Source organism: Coregonus clupeaformis, chromosome 17 (assembly GCF_020615455.1).
Source record: "Coregonus clupeaformis isolate EN_2021a chromosome 17, ASM2061545v1, whole genome shotgun sequence".
NCBI lineage: Eukaryota > Metazoa > Chordata > Actinopteri > Salmoniformes > Salmonidae > Coregonus > Coregonus clupeaformis.
The window spans coordinates 41,329,648-41,350,188 of record NC_059208.1 but is presented as its reverse complement, the minus strand read 5'-3'; the positions used below and the strand labels follow the sequence as shown (position 1 = coordinate 41,350,188).

At 44.2% G+C, this 20,541-nt stretch overlaps 1 protein-coding gene across 5 annotated transcripts; it reads right to left on the bottom strand.

Annotated features, from left to right (window-relative positions):
* Nucleotides 1-1,141: 1,141 nt before the first annotated feature.
* On the bottom strand, nucleotides 1,142-20,541 carry LOC121586413 (CCR4-NOT transcription complex subunit 3). 5 transcript variants are annotated; one of them, XM_041903065.2, is made up of 18 exons: nucleotides 20,399-20,541; nucleotides 17,289-17,355; nucleotides 16,585-16,652; nucleotides 15,903-15,977; nucleotides 15,445-15,534; nucleotides 11,337-11,465; nucleotides 10,656-10,751; nucleotides 9,048-9,267; nucleotides 8,418-8,590; nucleotides 7,960-8,016; nucleotides 6,806-7,808; nucleotides 6,540-6,645; nucleotides 6,290-6,407; nucleotides 6,035-6,131; nucleotides 3,771-3,972; nucleotides 3,390-3,522; nucleotides 3,076-3,201; nucleotides 1,142-2,824 (listed from the first exon to the last, which is right to left on the bottom strand). In XM_041903065.2, the coding sequence occupies exons 2-18, from the start codon at nucleotides 17,311-17,313 to the stop codon at nucleotides 2,726-2,728; spliced, it is 2,817 nt and encodes a 938-aa protein (XP_041758999.2). In that variant the 5' UTR covers nucleotides 17,314-17,355; nucleotides 20,399-20,541; the 3' UTR covers nucleotides 1,142-2,725. The 5 variants fall into 5 exon arrangements, with proteins under 5 accessions (XP_041758999.2, XP_041759001.2, XP_041759000.2 ...); XM_041903067.2 differs by having other exon boundaries at nucleotides 8,418-8,545; XM_041903066.2 differs by having other exon boundaries at nucleotides 9,048-9,261.

Genomic DNA, 20,541 nt, shown 5'->3' with positions numbered 1-20,541 from the left:
GCATAGAGCCTTGGCAGCCATCTTGTTGTTGAACACATTAGCAACCATATGTTGTGTTGTGCTGCGTATATCATAAGGTATGTAGAGACAGGGAGAGGAAAACATAGGCGCTCAATGGTGCAATGTAAACACAACGAAAGAGAGGGGACAGCCAAAATTGTATGGTCAAAGTGGTAACATTTGACTTAAAACCAGCAGGTATGATGCGTTATGGTGCAGTTATAATGCATTGAAAGACTTGTCATAAACATGCATGGATTCCCCCTTATAATGTTATAGCAATGCACATTATGTGTTCACACCTTAAAAAGGATTATGCCTCTATGACCCAATGCAATATTCATGGGTAGTTCTACCATTTGATGGAAGTGACTGGTGCATTTTGCATTACTTTATTCTTTACTTGAGTAGGGTACACTATTATACAGAAAGTACTAGGTCACTGCCTGGAATAGGTCTTCTACTGAGGTAATAATAGAAGCAGTTACCTGCTGTTCCGGATTTAGGAACACTACGTGCTAATGCTAGGCTCAGCCACTTAACTCACATTACTCTAGGATATGCATGGCATATGCACTAATAAGCAGCATGAAAATGCTTGCAGGAAGCCTGTAAGAACAAGTTTCAATCTGCAGTTGCTACATCCATTTTTGTACTGATTATTGAAGAATGTAACTTATAAATGCCTCATGAGTTTAGTTCTGTCCTACTCTGCCAGAGCCCAAAATACAAGCTTGTTTTACTCCAATGTATGTAAACCATGTAATTGTAAACAAACATGGTTAAAACTATACGTTTGATCTCATGAATTGTCAGTCCATGGATTAATTGCTCTATGAATTTCAGAGTGGTTACATTTTCCAGCCCTACTCCTCAGCTGTGGACCAAAAGGTGGTGGGTAGACTGCTTTGTTATTGTTTGAGCTGCAGATTGCCCCTTTAATATTTGCATGTGGTAAATGTAAATCATATGTTGTGTTCAGTACACTTATTGGACCAACTATGTGTGGTCCTAAAAAGGAACTGTATTACTGTAGTAATACTGTTATAACAAATAATAATGCATTATACGTCTGCTTTAAAATTCTACCCACATTTAAGGCGCTCACCAAAAGGTTTATGAATGATTAAACAAACAATACTTCTGAAAAGTAATTATTTTATTAATATTTTACAATCCTTTATTCATGATTATGGTTCATATTCACTGCATTTTTTCTCAGCTCCACCTTACAAGTGTCATGCTGTCCAGAAGACAACGACAAACAAAAAGGATGAAAATGGAAGTCTATACAGAGAGATTCACATTTCGCCTCTGGATGACTTCTCTTCCCTTCCGCTCGCCAAATAGGTAAAGATAACATTAAAAACAGCAGGCTTGTCAGTGAATGGTGCCCCGACAAGTTCTCTTTAAAAAACTCGGTCTCACTCTTTAGAATTTAAACGCTTTCCATCGCTGAGACATAGGCAAACGAAAATGACAAACTTAAGATTGCACTCCAAACATTGGAGGATACTATTTTTTAAAAGCCTTATAGAAATGAAAAGAATGGCCATTAAAGGGGAATAGAAAACCTTGTTGGGGCAGACAAAACAAAATTGCCCAGGGGTGTCAGTCTGATTTCTGTGGGGGTTTTTGTGTTGCAATGATGGAGCTTCTGACATAGTATATTTCCTCACATAATGATCCATCAAACACATCCTGAGAAAATGAAATATCTACCTGGTGGTTGAAGTGAATTTGGAAGTGCAATCACAACTGATTTGTACATTATTATCAAAGTGACGGAAACAAAAATAATGAATTGTTATTACTAGGGCAGCCTTGAGTTTTATTGTAAAAGCCCGCCTCTTGGGTTAAAACACCTGTAAACTTTCTCTACAGACGAGACGCTTCAGTGCTGGTGTGGTTTCTGTTGCTGTTGACCACAGCAATAGAAACGTAATGTTGTAACTTGGGATAGGAATGAATGGAGGAATGGGTTACCATGTTGTACTATAGCAATCTTTATGGCAGTGTGGTCAATGCTGGGTGTACCCAAGAGGCAGCTATTAGTTTAACATTAGGGTGGGGCTGGTGACCCTGAAGAGTCTATTCATTAGGGATAAAAACATGGAGTCACCCCAATAAGCCCTTATTGTAGCATGGAAATGCTACCGTTTACAATCTAGGCTTTAGCTTGTGTACAACCCAGCGATGACCTGACTGCTGTGAAACGCTTTAGGCTTTGGACCCCCCCCCCAACATCCCCCAAGGGCTCATTTGATTGGCCTTTCTCTGTGCCTTGTCACTTCTTTTTTTAAATTGGACTGCCATACTGCTAGGAATTAAGACAGATTTGACCAATCATCTTTGGTTCTGTCAATGAGTGGTAGGTGAGTTTTGAAGAAAAAAATATATATACACAGAATACAGAGTGCATTATCAACCAAACATATGAAATCATGATTTTCTTATCTGCCAAAAAAAAAGGGGATCCAGTTCAGGTAAGAGATTAAAAGCGTCAGTCTAAATCAAAACGGCCTGATGGGGAAAAGGGGAGGGGTTTATCACTGTAGGGGTGTGGCTTCGCAGGGCAAAGAGGGAGGAGCTCCAAATGCATTATGCTCTGCTAAGACTGGCTCAGTCTCGCGTCTGCATCCGTCCCTCTTCCCAGTGTGTTGAGTTCAATCCAGGAATGTCGACAGTAGTCCACCCTTCTTTTATTCTCCTTCTCTGCCTTATGTCACTGGAGGTCTCGGTCTTCAAGGTACCTGTACTCAAACGTGAATCCTTCCTTCTTCCGCTGGCCCCACTTCTCGTAGTCAAAGTAAATGTACGTCCCCTTTAAAAGACATTGGAAAAAGCACAGCAATGTCAGTGAAAATCCTTAAAAATCTGACTAAAATCTTCAAATATGGGTTAATCGACAGAGAAACAATATTTCAACGGAGCATGCAACGGATAACATTTTGCATCGGAAAACAAATGTGTTTTATTATTGGACAAGTCGCTTTCTTCTGTTTGGTGCCTAATGAACACGACCCAGGTTGCGGTCCAAGGAGTCTGCAGTGTGTGGAGGGGGGCCGAGCTCACCTGCTCAAACTCATCTGTGATGGTCTTGGGCTCCTCGTGCCTCTGGAACCACATCATGTACTTGGTGTGGAACCGCCACGACTGCTTCTTCAAGGCCTTGGCTGCCAGATACTGGGCCTTAGTGCCCTGTGGAGAGAACGCAGAAGGGAATATGCTACTATTATGTGCACAACCAAAACATGACATGGCCTGAAGACAAACAATACAGACCGCCATCTTTCTCATCAAAAGTCAAACCATGAACATGATCAGCGTCTCAGTCACACAGTAAAGCTTGTTTTGTCACAAGCGCACACACACACACACACACACACCTCTAGGTAGTAGAAGATGAAGAACAGTGTCTCTGTGGACAGTCTCTGGTAGAACTCTACAGAGTCGGAGTGGGGGGGCGGCACCTGGTGGTGGAAAGGCAGGGTGGGGCACGGGTTCCTCATCAGGTACTGCCTGGAGGACCGAAACAGTCACAATAGGGGATGAATACATGGAGAAATGCTAAGGAAAAAAAATCTACACGAAAGCAACAGTGCACAGAAGTGATACAGAAATCCCCCAAATGGAGGCCTGGGGCGAATCGCAAAAGTATTTTACTTGATTCCTCATGTCCTCTCTCCTAGCCAAAGTGTAAGAGGGAAGCCTTTTGAGATTCAACCCTGGAGACACTTTGTGGCTTCAGATTGCATATATGTTCGTACCTGATCCTCTCTGAGTCGGAGGGATGGGGCATGTGTGTCCAGGCCGACTCCTGCATGGCCTGCTGGTACAGCTGGTCTTTGGACAGGGGCACGGGCCCCAGCGGGCACACACCCAGCGATGGGGGGATGCTGACCTCTGAGAGCGAGGGCTGCTGGGGGGCCGAGGGAGGCCCCGGGGGGGCTGTAGCGCTGGGGAAAATGTCTGAAGCCACAGAGAGAGAAAAGAGAGTTAGAAAAAAGGAGTCTCTGGTCTGAAAGCCAACCTCCCCCCCCAAAAAAAAAGTTTTTTATTGTCACATAGGTACAGTGAAATGTGTTGTTTTACAGGGGCTGCCATAGTAGGAGCCCCTGGGGCAAATTAGGGTTAAGTGCCTTGCTCAAGGGCATATCGACAGATTTTTCACCTTGTCGGCTCGGGTATTCGAACGAGCGGCCTTTCAGTTACTGCCCCAACGCTCTAACCACTAGGCTACCTGCCGCCCAGTAATAATACCATAAATAATTGAAAGGTGTTTAGAAAGTCCCCCAGTCAGCAACATTTGGCACACTACATGATGTTCTTGTTGTAAACTGGAAGATACAGTGGGGAGAACAAGTATTTGATACACTGCCGATTTTGCAGGTTTTCCTACTTATAAAGCAAGTAGAGGTCTGTAATTTTTATCATAGGTACACTTCAACTGTGAGAGACAGAATCTAAAACAAAAAATCCAGAAAATCACATTGTATGATTTTTAAGTAATTAATTTTCATTTTATTGCATGACATAAGTATTTGATACATCAGAAAAGCAGAACTTAATATTTGGTACAGAAACCTTTGTTTGCAATTAGATATCATACGTTTCCTGTAGGTCTTGACCAGGTTTGCACACACTGCAGCAGGGATTTGGGCCCACTCCTCCATACAGACCTTCTCCAGATCCTTCAGGTTTCGGGGCTGTCGCTGGGCAATACGGACTTTCAGCTCCCTCCAAAGATTTTCTATTGGGTTCAGGTCTGGAGACTGGCTAGGCCTCTCCAGGATCTTGAGATGCTTCTTACGGAGCCACTCCTTAGTTGCCCTGGCTGTGTGTTTCGGGTCGTTGTCATGCTGGAAGACCCAGCCACGACCCATCTTCAATGCTCTTACTGAGGGAAGGAGGTTGTTGGCCAAGATCTCGCGATACATGGCCCCATCCATCCTCCCCTCAATACGGTGCAGTCGTCCTGTCCCCTTTGCAGAAAAGCATCCCCAAAGAATGATGTTTCCACCTCCATGCTTCACGGTTGGGATGGTGTTCTTGGGGTTGTACTCATCCTTCTTCTTCCTCCAAACACGGCGAGTGGAGTTTAGACCAAAAAGCTCTATTTTTGTCTCATCAGACCACATGACCTTCTCCCATTCCTCCTCTGGATCATCCAGATCTTCAATGGCAAACTTCAGACGGGCCTGGATATGCGCTGGCTTGAGCAGGGGGACCTGCAGGATTCTAATCCATGACGGCGTAGTTTGTTACTAATGGTTTTCTTTGAGACTGTGGTCCCAGCTCTCTTCAGGTCATTGACCAGGTCCTGCCGTGTAGTTCTGGGCTGATCCCTCACCTTCCTCATGATCATTGATGCCCCACGAGGTGAGATCTTGCATGGAGCCCCAGACCGAGGGTGATTGACCGTCATCTTGAACTTCTTCCATTTTCTAATAATTGCGCCAACAGTTGTTGCCTTCTCACCAAGCTGCTTGCCTATTGTCCTGTAGCCCATCCCAGCCTTGTGCAGGTCTACACTTTTATCCCTGATGTCCTTACACAGCTCTCTGGTCTTGGCCATTGTGGAGAGGTTGGAGTCTGTTTTATTGAGTGTGTGGACTGGTGTCTTTTATACAGGTAACGAGTTCAAACAGGTGCAGTTAATACAGGTAATGAGTGGAGAACAGGAGGGCTTCTTAAAGAAAAACTAACAGGTCTGTGAGAGCCGGAATTCTTACTGGTTGGTAGGTGATCAAATACTTATGTCATGCAATAAAATGCAAATTAATTACTTAAAAATCATACAATGTGATTTTCTGGATTTTTGTTTTAGATTCTGTCTCTCACAGTTGAAGTGTACCAATGATAAAAATTACAGACCTCTACATGCTTAGTAAGTAGGAAAACCTGCAAAATCGGCAGTGTATCAAATACTTGTTCTCCCCACTGTATATCAGTAGATTCCAACCAACTGGTCTCATTCCAAGACTGATCCCATGGCCCAATTTTGAGTCTTTACGTCCAGTCGGTTGCTCACCTGTGGTGAGGTGCAGAGCGGGCATCTCTCCCTCCATTCCTGAGCCCAGTGCCGCTTGTTCGGCCATGGACTTCACAGTGCTCAGAGGCTCCTGGGGCTGAAAGTGCGAAAGGGGTTAAACCAACTGGGTGAGATATCAGGAAAAAGTCCCAAGAAGTTCTCCCCGTAATGGCTCAGGTTAGTATTTGGGGTTGATCCTAGACAATGTCTAAGGCCAGGGTCATTTTTACATGAAGCTCCTTGTGTTTTTCTCACCTTCATGCTTTCAGAGGACTGTGTGTAGGAGAGTGGCCCGTTGAGCATACTGCTGCCTGGAGGTTTACTCTCAATGTAGGACGACGAGGACCCTAAGAGGCTGGGGCCACTGTCTTTACTGGGTGGGTGGGAGAGACATTGATTGATTTGGTTTTAAGTGAGTTTGAATAATTCTGACCATACACATTGTATACAGTGAGATTCACAATACAAGATACTATAGGATTTTTAAAAATAATATTTTACTCACGGCTGATTGGTGGTGGAGGTCAAAGACGAGGGTTGGCTGCTTTGTAATTTGCTGGTACTGTTGAGGGCGGAATCTGGTGTGCTGTCTGCTACTACAGCACTGTAACCTGGGACAGAGGAGATTGAGAGGGAGGCATACAAACTAAAACATAACTTTGATAATATTTGGTTTGGTCTACCTTATAATCTGTACAACCCAATTCTGGGTTGAACAACTACTATAAATAAAACAAAATTCACAAATAAGGGATAGTAATTCAAGCTTACTAGTGCTACCATTCTGCTTCTGTCCACCGGGCAGCCTTGCGACCGCCGCACTTCCTCCTACGATGCCCACACTGTTGCTTGGTGCTCCTGAACCAGAGTTCCCTCCAATGTTTCCTATGGCTCCCAGGCTGCTTCCAGGGGCCAGGCCTCCTCCTATGGGACTGGGGGCCACCAGGGGAGGGCCCTGGACTGCCGACTGCCCTGAGCTAAGGCCACTGAGGCCCAGGATCCCACCGCTGACACCAACTGAAGAGCCCAACAGGCCTGCGGATCTGTCGCTGACGCCGTTTCCGCTCACCAGTCCCACTGTGCTGGAGTTAGTGCTGCTAGTGCTCACGCTGCTGATTTTCCCTGCTAGGGGGCTTCCGATGGTTCCGGAGCCTGCTGCTGCCGTGGCGTAGGGGGCCGAAGTGGAGCCCGCCAGGAGCCCGGCCATGGTGTTTAAGGACGCCGGCATCCCTGACAGGCCAAGGCCCGACATCTGGCTGACGGCCGGTGACCCACTCATGCCGCCTTTACCAAGGCCCAAGCCCAACCCGAGCCCCAAGGTGGAGGCAGGAGAAGGCCTTGACGGAGCCTGCTGCAGGGTGTTGGGTGTGAGGGTTGTGCTAGAGTTGGCGGGCGAGGAGGCGGAGGGGCTGGAGAGAAGGATGTTGTTCGACGGGCTGGGGTTGGAGTTGGAGGGGGCGTTGGAGGAGATGACTGAGTTTCTGGCCTGCTGGGTTTGGTGATGCTGCTGCAGTTGCTGCAGCTGCTGCTGGGTGGCGTTGCTGTAGCTGCCAGAGTTGGAGAGGAGACCCCCCATGTTGCCCAGAAGGCTGTTGTTGTTGCCCCCAGTGATGGCCTGGCCGCCTCCGGCGATGGTCGCCATAGAGCCCAGCGAGGAAGAGGCGGCTCCCGAGGAGGCTCCCGAGGAGGCAGATGATGAAGAGGAGGAGGACGAGGAGGAAGATGAGGAGGAGGAAGATAACGACGAAGAGGGGTTGCCATTCTTGACAGGCGACTGAAATGGAATAAAATACATACTTCAAAACCACTTCTGGTGCAGCACAGCTGAAAGTATATAGATGGAAAGTTGCAAAGTTTTGAAGACCAAAGACTCAACAAAATGCATGTGACTCAGACAGCACTGTTTACATTGGAATTCATCTTACCTGACTGATTTCACTGTCTGTCGAACGTCCCCTTTTCTTGTCATCTTCAGAGTTCTCCTGGAGAAAAAAACAAAAGATCTCCAATAAGGACCGAGCCATGACCACCGGTTCTAATTCAATGCAAAACAGGGTTTGCATGCGACAACATATGTTTTGTACCTAAATTAATTCAAGTGCTGTTCATTTTGAGGCTCAATACAAACTTCAAATCATACTTCAACATCTTCCTAATCCGCTCCCTTTCATCCTTGTTTCTCTAAACCCCCTCTGAGCTGAGAGCGAGGGACCACCGAGCACCCACTCCAACCCGGGAGCATTCAACATTCACAAGACCTAATTACTATACTGTTACAGTACAGCATGAGAGTGGGTGGCTGTAAAGCATGGGAGAGCAAGTAGGGGATACAATGGAGACTGAAGTGAGAAGTAGTCAGAACCAACGGGGGGGGTTTCCTCACCGTAGTGTAAGGGGCGGGGACGGGCGAGGAGGAAGTGGTGGAGGTAGGCGTGCCGCTGGAGATCTGATGGAAGAGATCGTCGTCCAGGAGCGATTGGCCCGGTGGGGACATGGCCACCAGCGACCCGGCTAGAGAGACAAGAGATGGATGGGGGGAGACAGAGGGAGAGGTAGCTACATAAAAACAAAAAGTTGCATATAGAAAAAGTTAAGTGGGCAATTATACAGAGACAACATGAACAGAAATGATAGAACGTACAGTATTGCAATAACCAAGCCATCATAAATTATACACACATGGGGTCTAAGATATGCAGTACATACGCACATTCAGGAATAAACACACACACAGAGTAGTGATGTCTCGACACAGTATCGATACTACCGATACTCTTTCCATGGCTTTTGCCATGGAAATACTCTATGGTCCTTTAATAACTGGCTTTAGGTCAAATACTGCGTGTGCTATAACGTGACAAAATTAACAAATGTGACTTTGGGTGACTGTTTCCAACATCAGACGGTTTCCTCAGGAAATTTAGTCCGCTTCATGTTTTGTTTCCTTGTACTTTGTCGTATCAGTAGTGTGATACTGAGTATCGCGACAACGCCACGATGAAGCAGCACTTACGGAGTTCCTCCAGATCCAGGTCGTCGTAGAGGAACTCGTTCTCCTCGAAGTCGGGGTCTTGCGACGAGTCCATGTAGTACTCCACGTCGTCCTTGATCTTGCGGATGGAATCCACCGGCAAGGTGTCGTTGTCCAGCATGCGCAGGATGGTCTCCAGCATCCGGATGTGGTACCGGTGCTTCTCGATAAAGCGCTTCAGCTCTTCGATGCGGTCCTGTTTCTATAGCAGAGATGCGCGTGTAAGTTTATGCTTAAAACTCAATGTATGCTTGGGCTAACAATCTCAGTGCAGAATGTACTATATGTATGTGTGGAGGCATGGAAGTGGAAAACAGATGGTACCTACTTTACATTAGGTGCATTGGATAATGCAGCGTGCCGAGAAAATAAAGAGACACATAGGATGAGAGATGAATTTAGAGTTAGAATGACATCATCTAAAGAGAAAAGACTTAAGTATGGAAGAAAACAGAGAGAGACGGAGGAGAGCAAGATATGGAGGAGAAGATACACTATATATACACACACAAAAGTATGTGGACACCCCTTCAAATGAGTGGATTCGGCTATTTCAGCCACACCCGTTGCTGACAGGTGTATAAGAATCGAGCACAACGCCATGCAATCTCCAAAGACAAACATTGGCAGTAGAATGGCCTTACTGAAGAGCTCAGTGACTTTCAACGTGACACAGTCATAGGATGCCACCTTTCCAACAAGTCAGTACATCACATTTCTGCCCTGCTAGAGCTGCCCCGGTCAACTGTAAGTGCTGTTATTGTGAAATGGAAATGTCTGAGAGCAACAACGACTCAGCCGCGAAGTGGTAGGCCACACAAGCTCACAGAACGGGACTGCCGATGCCAAGCGTCGGCTGGAGCGGTATAAAGCTCGCCGCAATTGGACTCTGGAGCAGTATAAACGTGTTCTCTGGAGTGACGAATCCCCCTTCATCATCTGGCAGTCCAACGGACAAATCTAGGTTTGGCGGATGCCAGGAGAACGCTACCTGCACCAATGCATAGTGCCAACTGTAAAGTTTGGTGGAGAATAAATAATGGTCTGAGGCTGTTTTTCAGTGTTCGGGCTAGGCCCTTAGTTCCAGTGAAGGGAAATCTTAACGCTACAGCATACAATGACATTCTAGACGATTCTGTGCTTCCAACTTTGTGGCAACAGTTTGGGGAAGGCCCTTTCCTGTTTCAGCACGACAAAGCCCCCTTGCACAAAGCGAGGTCCATACAGAAATGGTTTGTCGAGATCAGTGTGGAAGAACTTGACTGGCCTGCACAGAGCCCTGACCTCAACCCCATCGAACACATTTGGGATGAATTGGAACACCGACTGCGAGCCAGGCCTAATCGCCCAACATCAGTGCCCGACCTCACTAATGCTCTTGTGCCTGAATGGAAGCAAGTCCCCCCAGCAATGTTCCAACATCTAGTGGAAAGCCTTCCCAGAAGAGTGGAGGCTGTTATAGCAGCAAAGGGGGGACCAACTCCATATTACTGCCCATGATTTTGGAATGGGATGTTCGACGAGCAGGTGTCCACATACTTTTGGTAATGTAGTGTAGATAACATATGGTGCAGCAAAAGGACTACTGACCTCTTTGTCTCCCTTCTTCTTGCGAGTCTGGACTGAGAGGGACTCCACTTCGCTCTCAAACTGGTCCACCTGCATGTTCAGAGTGTCTATCGTATTCTGATGGACGACAGCCAAGATATCATTCAATGATTTAAACCAACACAACAGCCATAATCACACCAGAACCACAGTCATTATGCAGTGTGGTCCATACAAACACCAACACCTATTTCATAGGTGAAACTATTAAGGCTGGGACGATACCAGTATCGTGGCAAGGAAACAAAACACAAAGCGGATTTAAGTTCTTTGGGAAAACAGCCCTAATGTTGGAAACAAACATTTCCTAAGCTAAAGCACACAATATTTTACATACAGCAGGTTTATAAAGGACTAAAGAGTTGTCTGCTTCGTGTTTTCATTTTTGCCATGGAAAAAATATTACGATACTGGTATCGTCCCTGCCCTAGAAACTATGCAGTAAAGCAAATGTAAAACAAATGCAGATTTGGACATTTAACAAGTCCAATCTACTTTGAAAACAAAGTGCAGTGCGATGAATAGGCCTAGCTTGCATGATGAAATCCCTAAGTCATTATTGTCATGTCATCAGACCATATTATTGCCAATAGAAATGAGCTCATGTTGTGTGAAACAAATTCCCTTCGGGGTAAAGGTTTTCAAATCAAAAGTAGTGCTCACCGTTAGCCAATTGCCGACCTCCTCCTTCTCCCTTTGGGCCGGGTCCACCTTCTGTGCCAGGCCCAGCCCCTCTTTCGAGTACGCCTTTGTCTTGGTCTCTCGCTCCACTATCTTGAACCGCTCCATTTGCTAAAGGGGGAGACAGCAGGAATTGGTTTATAAATCACTACAGGTGACAGGTTTTCTTTGAGAGTCAATTGGCTGACCATATGCTAGCTATGCCAGAGATAAAAACTTTGGGCTTGTGAAAGCAGATGTTTCCAACTGCTCACGTCAAAGCATTGGACTAGTTGGCGATCAAAATAGGGTCGTGATAGGGCATTAGGACACACCGTAGTAAAACGTTTTGAAATGTTATTCAACGGAAAACGAAAGGGAGCGTTTTTTTTATTGGGCAAGTTCAGATAATACCTTGCCATTTCAGACCTACTGACCGTGTGCATGCTGGGCACTGTGGGTGGAGATTGACACAGAGTCCTCACCAATTAAAGCCATCCTTCAATATAATGGTTCAGAATGACTGCAGCAGGTACAGATCTCCCAATCAGGCCAGTGATTACTAAGTTTTGACACCTGTGTGAGCTTCCTTGACCAGTAATGCTGGATACACTCCACTAGGTGTTCTCAGAAGAGGCTCCACAACTTCTGTGACTTCCACAAGCAGAGTTCACAGAGATTTTGGTGCATGCCAGAATTTGTATGACGTTTTGCTAAGGAGAATGATTGGAGACGCGTAAACCCAGCCTAACACGGAACATTGTTTCAATGCATTTCCCTAGAAGTCAGCAGCCACAGTAAGTGTAGTAATAATCGTCATCCACACAAGAGCATGCCAGCAGTACCTATGTATAAGACTGATAGTCCCCCTGTGTTAATCTGTTAACAGCATAACAAGAAGCTAAATTAAAACTCTGGCATGAAGCCTGTGAATGCTTAGCAGAGCAGTGACTATTTGCTAAATGTTTTTAATGTGGCTAACTGTTCTCCTGAGGGGGGCCTGGCTGTGGACGGAGTCTCCGCTGTTTTTTTCTTTATCCACCTCAGCACTAGAGTGGACTGATGAATCTTTCATATAGATCAAGGTAGGGCTCTGCGGAACTGGAACCTGAAGGGTACATTCTAAATGGTACACTATTGTCATTTGGGACAGAGACAAAGTGGCAAACTGCCTGCTTTGAACAGGTGTCGCCCCATTACTGTAAATACCTAGGACCCTACCTCAATACTACAATACGTATTGAAGGACAAACAAGACAAGCTGAGCCTTCAATAAGTGCTATGGGGCAACTTCCTTCGTTTATCATATCTGTGGACCATAAATTGGGATATGGTGATGACATAGTTTTGACTAACAGTGATCAGTTTAGTTTTCCTCCCTTGTTAAAGTGATGTAGTTATTGGCTGAGTCTAGAAGTTGAGTGCCAAGCTGAGGAAAAAAAGCCTGCAAAAAAAAAAAGTAGCACATTATGCTTAGAGGCATTTCCATCGAAAAGGACCCATGAGCGCCAACATGTGAAATTCATAGCAGGATTGGGGTCAATTTCAGTTGCAGTCAATTCAGGAAGTACACTGAAATTTATATTCCAATTCTCGTCAATGCTTTTCAATTAGGAACATTTCTAATTGGAATTGCGTTTATTTCTGAATTGACTAGAATTAAAATGAAATTGACCCCAACCCTGCATAAGAGCATATCAAATTGGGTGTCAAATGAAAGCGAAGAGTCTGTATTTTTGGGAAATTACGGCATTCAACCATTTTCAATCTTAAAAATTTGACATAAGTAAAAGCTTTGATTTCTGGACAAACAGAAGGAAAAGGGGTCTTTAGAACACCAGCAAGTCTCAAAATGTATTAGAAATACATCAAAACACAATGTTGAGGTAAAGACCCACGCCAACTAATAAACACATATTTCGTTTGGGAGAAATTGTTTACCATCTGTAAGTTTAAGAAATATTGCCTTGTGATTCCGTTACCAAAAACACACATTTCTTAAAGATATTTTCACATTTCTCTCCCTCATGAGGGAAGATAATGAAAGTTCACAGAAGTAACAAGTAACGGTAGACTTACCAATAAGTTATAGTGATTTTACTGATATCACTTTAGTTTATGAATTAAGTGATTAAAACTCGTAATTCGGTTACCAAATTGGTAACGGAATTACCAAAAAAATCTGTAATGGAATTATGTTCAGCTCACAACTGTTTTCTTTGTCTTTCTGTTGTCTGGTGGTCAAACCAAGAGTGTTAAAACAGTCTAAGTCTGGACAACACCTCCCCGTCTCTCTGCCTATCTCCCTCCCTCTCCAGGTTAATGCCACCTCTCCCAGCTCTTACTGACACCTACCTATGAGCCCCCTCTTTCCATTTACTTGAACCAGCATCCTCACCCACTGAGCACCGACCGACACTGGATGTCCGTGGACGTTGAAAAGTAGTTGAAATTTGATCAATTCACCCTGGCCTTGATGTTAACGTCTACAGACGGACCGGACCAAATCTGTACCTATCATAGACGTATGTTTCACAAATTTGGACAGTACAGTGAGTACAATACAGTAAAGAAAAGTAGCATACAGTATATTGTACTGTACTATACTCTACTGCACTGAACTCTGCTGTATTGTACTGTACTCTACTGTGCAGTCCAAACTGATAAAACATGAGAATGATATTCATATCCATAACTATGCATTTCTATGTAGTACAGATCAGCGATCCATGATGTAATTCTGTTACCGGGTGTAAAGCCACTTCACTTACTGTAGTACAATGCCATAGCTCGGGCTCCCGAGTGGCACAGTGGTCTAAGGTACTGCATCTCAGTGCATGAGGTGTCACTACAGACCCCCTGGTTCGATTCCAGGCTGTATCACAACCGGCCGTGATTGGGAGTCCCATAGGGCGGCGCACAATTGGCCCAGCGTCGTCCGGGTTTGGCTGGTGTAGGCCGTCATTGTAAATAAGAATTTGTTCATAACTGACTTGCCTAGTTAAATAAAGGTAAAAAATAGCTGACACACCATTCTTTTTGCAGACATCTTTGAATTTTAATTCGGAGCAGATACTTAAGAGTTTTTGGAAAACGTGGTCACATAACCTGAGATTTTACTGTAATTCCATTATCAAAGTTGGCATCTGCACAGTTCTTCCACTAAATTAGTTTTTGTAAATTTTTCAGTGGAAATTGTTAAAAGTAGTCCTTGTGCATAGAGGTGTACGGTTTGTTAAACTTGGAAATCAATGGTTTTTGTTTGGCATACATTTTAAAAGTGAGAAATGGAGTTAACCGTGGAATTGCCCTTAGCTAAGCAAAGTGTCACAGGTATGAAATGCAGATGATTAAAGAACTGCAGTAGACTCAATATAAACCAGGGGTTGGCAACAGGCGGCCAGCGGACCAAAACGGCCCGCAAGTGATTTTATTTGTACCCCCAAAGTAAAAAAATATATGTTCCCAAGTATTCCCACGAATAAAAAAATAAAAGAGATGTGACCGTGTCTCAATGTAATCAAGGTATGAAATGATTGTTATTTTCAAATAAAAATATTTTGGGGCTTAGTTGTGGTCAATTTGCAGTGTACAAATTATTATAAATATGTTCCGGCCCCAACCATCCGCTCTGACAGAAATCGCCCCACGGCTGAATCTAGTTGCCTTCCCCTGATAAACCTTACTGCTAACAGAGATATGGTATTCACAATGAACATCGCTTTGACATGAATACACACAAAAAGGTAATATTATCAAACGTCACCACTGTTTGCGTCTCAATTTGTATTGGCTGACCACAATACAAAAGTCACATCAAGACTCTTGATATACAAGTGTGCTTTTCAACATCATCCCATGTATTTTTGGCTCAGTAGCACCACATTTCAGGTCAACCAAAACCACACAGAGGATCACACTTAGATACAAGACCCTAGAGCCAGAGGACAAGATGACACATCTATCTCATTGTGTTAGCAGGTGCGGTCATTGAAGCTGTCTGAATAACCTCATCAACGCACTGTGGCTTGGTAAGCCCTGCTAAGCACAGGTGTTTATACCAAGGGTTTTCTCAGTATGCGGCTAATGAACATGTGTTTCACACACTTACCGTCTCAATGAGTTTGCGATTCTCCACTAGCTGCCTTTTGTCTTTGATCTCGTTGGAGGCCACCCACGTCTTGATCTGATCTCGAAGACGCTGGAGGATGAAGGAGGAGGAGAGGAACAAAGCGAGAAAGAAAGAAAGAGACATAAGTTGTCTTAGTGAAAGCATGCTGTGGCTTGCCCTGTGAGCTCAAGTATGGTTGACGCACATAAGTTTGGTCCACATGGACACGTTCAGAAACAAACACAAAGTGCACACACAGATGCTTTTGCTTGGTTTTAAGGATAGCTGACCCTCATCGTATTTAATAATCAACACATACATGTCTGCATGCACGTGCACACACGGCTAAACCATACAAAACTAGTAAACAAACATTGTTTTGACATTTGAGGAACGTCCCAAAACCATGTCCTCAAGCCACATAACAGTTGAGAACAATAGCGTTGTCTGTATCCCACCTGTAGTTTTTTAATCTCTTTCTTGAGGTCGGCTTCATACTTTTCCTTCTGGTTAGCATTGGCTGCATTGTGAAGCTGTGGTTTGGAGGGGTACAGTCATACAGATTACACTCAGACAATCAGTAACTCTTCCCAAACATGTTTCATATAAAGTATTTGTAAACAATGTCGCCTATAGCTTCAAAATATGTCTAAAACTAGTGTGTCAAATTCAAATCTCATGGACTGTCAATCCTAGCATTCATAGCTTTGCCTCGGTCTATACATTTGAGTGATTAGCCTACATCCCCTCCAGTCTCATCATCCCCCAACTTTACATCAAATCAAGTGGCGGGGCTGCCATTGGGCCGAAACACAAACTCAGGAATGTGGCTTTAAAATGTGTTCTTCTTTTGCTTTACAGAACACACTAACAAACGGTTTCCTTTCTATCCCCACGGCCGTGAATAATAATGGCTACAATCCCACCAAACAAGGCGTGCTGCAGTATTTAAGACCCTGCATATACAACGGATGTTAAACGTTGAATAATTTGGTGGACCTTTAAGGTCAGCACAAAACATTCCAACAACCAAAGTGCTGGGGTGGTAGCGCTTAACTTACATATCTGTGCCCAGTTAGCACATATTTTCAGATCAACACACAACATTCTTTCAAAATTAAAACGAGATATGGCTGTTACCTTTTGCCAAATGTCTTCAAACTGTTCCACGCCTTCCGTTACTTTTTTCAAACATCGATCTATTTCACCTGGAGAAGGGCATAGAATAAAATGGAGATTTGGGAAAGAGAGCCATGGCTAAAAAATCCTTCAAGACGCATCACATCAGGATGAATAATGTAAAGTCCAAATGCGGCTCTCTCCCTCTCCCCATAAGCAGCATCGCTTTTTTAACTGTGGCTGGCAGCCTCATCAAAGATAAATACAGTAAAAGCTACATGTGTCACCCCAAACCGGGTTAAAAATGCAATGCCACAGGCACTGGCAACGGGGTGCGGTAGTCTTAATTTAAGAAGGTTGTCTCTGCAGATTATGTCTGACTTTGGCCTTATGCATCCTTACTCCTAAATGTTGCTTCTGGCTTCTTTTGTTTGGCGTCACAACCCTTTTCAGTAATACAGTGCAGCACTTCTCTTACTGCGATCACAGCCGTGCAGGTCAATTTGATCACAATAAGCGGAGTGCACTATACTGCGCTGAAGCTTGCCAGATTTAGGATGAAGAGGTAAATCTCTTGAATGGATGGAGAAATTAAGTGACATTTCGTCTGTTGGATAGACATGCTTCATAGAGAAAATATGAATGCAGGGAGGGACTATAGTGATGGACTGGGTGGTGGATCATTGGCAGGTGGTACCATCTGGTCGACCATTTGGTAACCTCACCTTGAAGTTTCCTTTTATCAGCCATGACTGTTGACTAGGATGCTTTCTTCATGCCTTACTTCTTTCACTGTAGAGAAAAATACAATTCATAAAGCGGGATTACAGTCATCTCTGGCAACCCTTTTACGCTACATTACTTTTTCATAGCATGTTAGCTCGGCAGCGAAGTTCAGTGAAGTTAGCAGTGTGAAATCCTGTCTCGTATTCATTAGGGCACAGGCACACCACAGCAAAACGTTTAGCAACAGAAAATTTAAACGAGCGTTTGTTATTGGACAAGTTCAGGTAGTCCCTGCCTGTTTCAGTCCGCTTTCTACCGTTTGCTGCCTAACAAATACCACCCAGCTTTCCACCTGGGGAGAATGTTTCTCACATCTCGATGTGATGAAGATGTATAGTGAGAGCATGCACTGCGCAGGTACATGGTTTTCACATTAGGCTACCGCTTCAAAACTGCTAGCATGCAGAACAAAGTTTTGATAACTCCGATAAATTTCTAATGGTACAGTATTCGACTTTCAACTCAAGTTAAATACATTAAAAAGCATTTTCAATGAGACACTCAACTCTCTCATTTACTACCCTGGGGGCATCACCATTACATTGACAGTCTGACTTGTTGACATCTCACACATTGTCAACTCCTGGTAGAATGGTGCATGTAATTGGGTTTAGACATGGGTCATTTAACAAGGCATTTCTGACCATTCCAAGAAAGGGAAAACAACTTTTCAAGGGGCCTCACAGAAACATATACTGAACAAAAATATAAACGCAACATGTGAAGTGTTGGTCCCATGTTTCATGAACTGAAATAAAAGATCCCAGAAATGTTCCATATGCATAAAAAGCTTATTTCTCTCAAATGTTGTGCACAAATTTGTTTACATCCCTGTTAGTGAGAATGTCTCCTTTGCCAAGATAATCCATACACCTGACAGGTGTGGCATATTAAGAAGCTGATTAAACAGCATGATCGTTACACAGGTGCACCTTGTGCTGGGGACAATAAAAGGCCACTCTAAAATGTGCAGTTTTGTCACACAACACAATGCCACAGATGTCTCAAGTTTTGAGGGAGCGTGCAATTGGCATGCTGACTGCAGTAATGTCCACCAGAGCTGTTGCCAGAGAACTGAATGTTCATTTCTCTACCATAAGCCACCTCCAACGTCATTTTAGAGAATTTGACAGTACGTCCAACCGACCTCACAACCGCAGACCACGTGTAACGACGCCAGCCCAGGACCTCCACATCCGGCTTCTTCACCTGCGGTACGGTCTGAGACCAGCAACCCGGACAGCTGAAGAAACTGTGGGTTTGCACAACTAAAGAATTTCTGCACAAACTGTCAGAAACTGTCTCAGGGAAGCTCATCTGCGTGCTCGTCATCCTCACCTGGGTCTTAACCTGACTGCAGTTCGGCGTCGTAACAGACTTCAGTGGGCAAATGCTCACCTTCGATGGCCACTGGCACGCTGGAGAAGTGTGCTCTTCACGGATGAATCCTGGTTTCAACTGTACTTGGCAGATGGCAGACAGCGTGTATGGCGTCATGTAGGCGAGCGGTTTGCTGATGTCAATGTTGTGAACAGAGTGCCCCATGGTGGCGGTGGGGTTATAGTATGGGCAGGCATAAGCTACAGACAACAAACACAATTGCATTTTATCGATGGCAATTTGAATGCACAGAGATACCGTGACGAGAGCCTGAGGCCCATTGTCATGCCATTCATCCGCCACCATCACCTCATGTTGTTGTCCATTTCAGCATGATAATGCACAGCACCATGTAGCAAGGACCTGTACACAATTCCTGGAAACTGAAAATGTCCCAGTACTTCCATGGCCTGCATACTCACCAGACATGTCACCCATTGAGCATGTTTAGGATGCCCTGGATCAACGTATGATAGCGTGTTCCAGTTCCCCTAATATCCAACAACTTCGCACAGCCATTGAAGAGAAGTGGGACAACATTCCACAGGCCACTATCAACAGCCTGATCAACTTAATGCGAAGGATATGTGTCGCGCTGCATGAGGCAAATGGTGGTCACACCAGATATTGACTAGATTTGTGATCCACACCCCTTCCTTTTTTTTTTTTAAGGTATGTGACCAAAAGATGCATTTCTGTATTCCCAGTCATGTGAAATCCATAGATTAGGGCCTAATGAACTTATTTCAATTGACTGATTTTCTTAATTGTTGCGTTTATATTTTTGTTCAGTGTAGATTTGTTTAATGTACTGTACAGTACAAGACTAGTTTTGAATTTAGAAATGCTTTAAAACCTCGACTGATGTCTCAAAATAAATAAACATTGACCATGTTTCTTGAGAAAATGTTAACTAAAATGTTTGCTAAAGTATTTTTCTGTCAATCAATACCATAATACAAGAGTAAATATCACAAGTGGCAGTAGACTGCAACTAACTGATGTAGCTAGCCTAGCTACATGAATTGTAGTCACTGAGTGGTGTCTGGATACTTTGACGTTCAGACAGTTCACGTGAGTTCAACAATATAATGCGCGAGGCAGGTTACTTTGCTGAGCATCACTTGATACTTTTTTGCGACAATGTTACACGTCCACGCAGCTTGGCGCAACCACGGTTCGATAACACAATTTTACCATCACTTCAGCCAGTGAGTTGAGGGTGTATTTGAAGTACATTCGCCAAAATGTTACCCACACTAGACTTTCTCAACAGATCCAGTAAGTGAGCTAGGCTAGCCTCCACATCTGGCTTGGGGGCAACGATCGCTTATTTTTTTTTTAAGTGAGCATTAAAATAAACATTAAATGTTTACAAGCAACATAGTTAGATGCCTTTATAAGCTGTTTCTATTTGTCAGAGATAAGCAAACAAGTAGACCACTTCCACACCAAAGTAACAATAACTTGTCGGCTACAAAATTGCCGTGCATTATTGCAAAACTTGAATTTCCTTGGCAAACATATTAGCCGAACCCATGTCAATTTGGCTCTGTAGCTGATAGCCAGCTAGTGGATAACCACCGGCTAAGCTATTAGTGTGAGCCAAATTGGAAGGGAGAAGAAAATGGCACATAACTAGTTCTGTTTTAGTGTACGATTCATTTACCTGGATTTTCCGATTAAGCTTTTCTTTTATTAGTTGACCCCACTCTTTTAAATCGTATTTGCCCAAGTCCTCACGCTATATTTCTAAATTGTATTAATTATTTTCGCCAAACAATCACTCCGCACATCCAAGATGGCTACCAG

Bases quoted from the DNA above. Each gene is read 5' to 3' on its own strand.
- LOC121586413 (XM_041903065.2), bottom strand. From the start codon at position 17,313: ATGGCTGATAAAAGGAAACTTCAAG. The intron at 3,523-3,770 runs GTACGAACATAT...TCGGTCCTCCAG, and splicing joins TCCGACTCAGAGAGGATCAG to GCAGTACCTGATGAGGAACC. The intron at 2,825-3,075 runs GTGAGCTCGGCC...TGTCTTTTAAAG, and splicing joins TCACAGATGAGTTTGAGCAG to GGGACGTACATTTACTTTGA.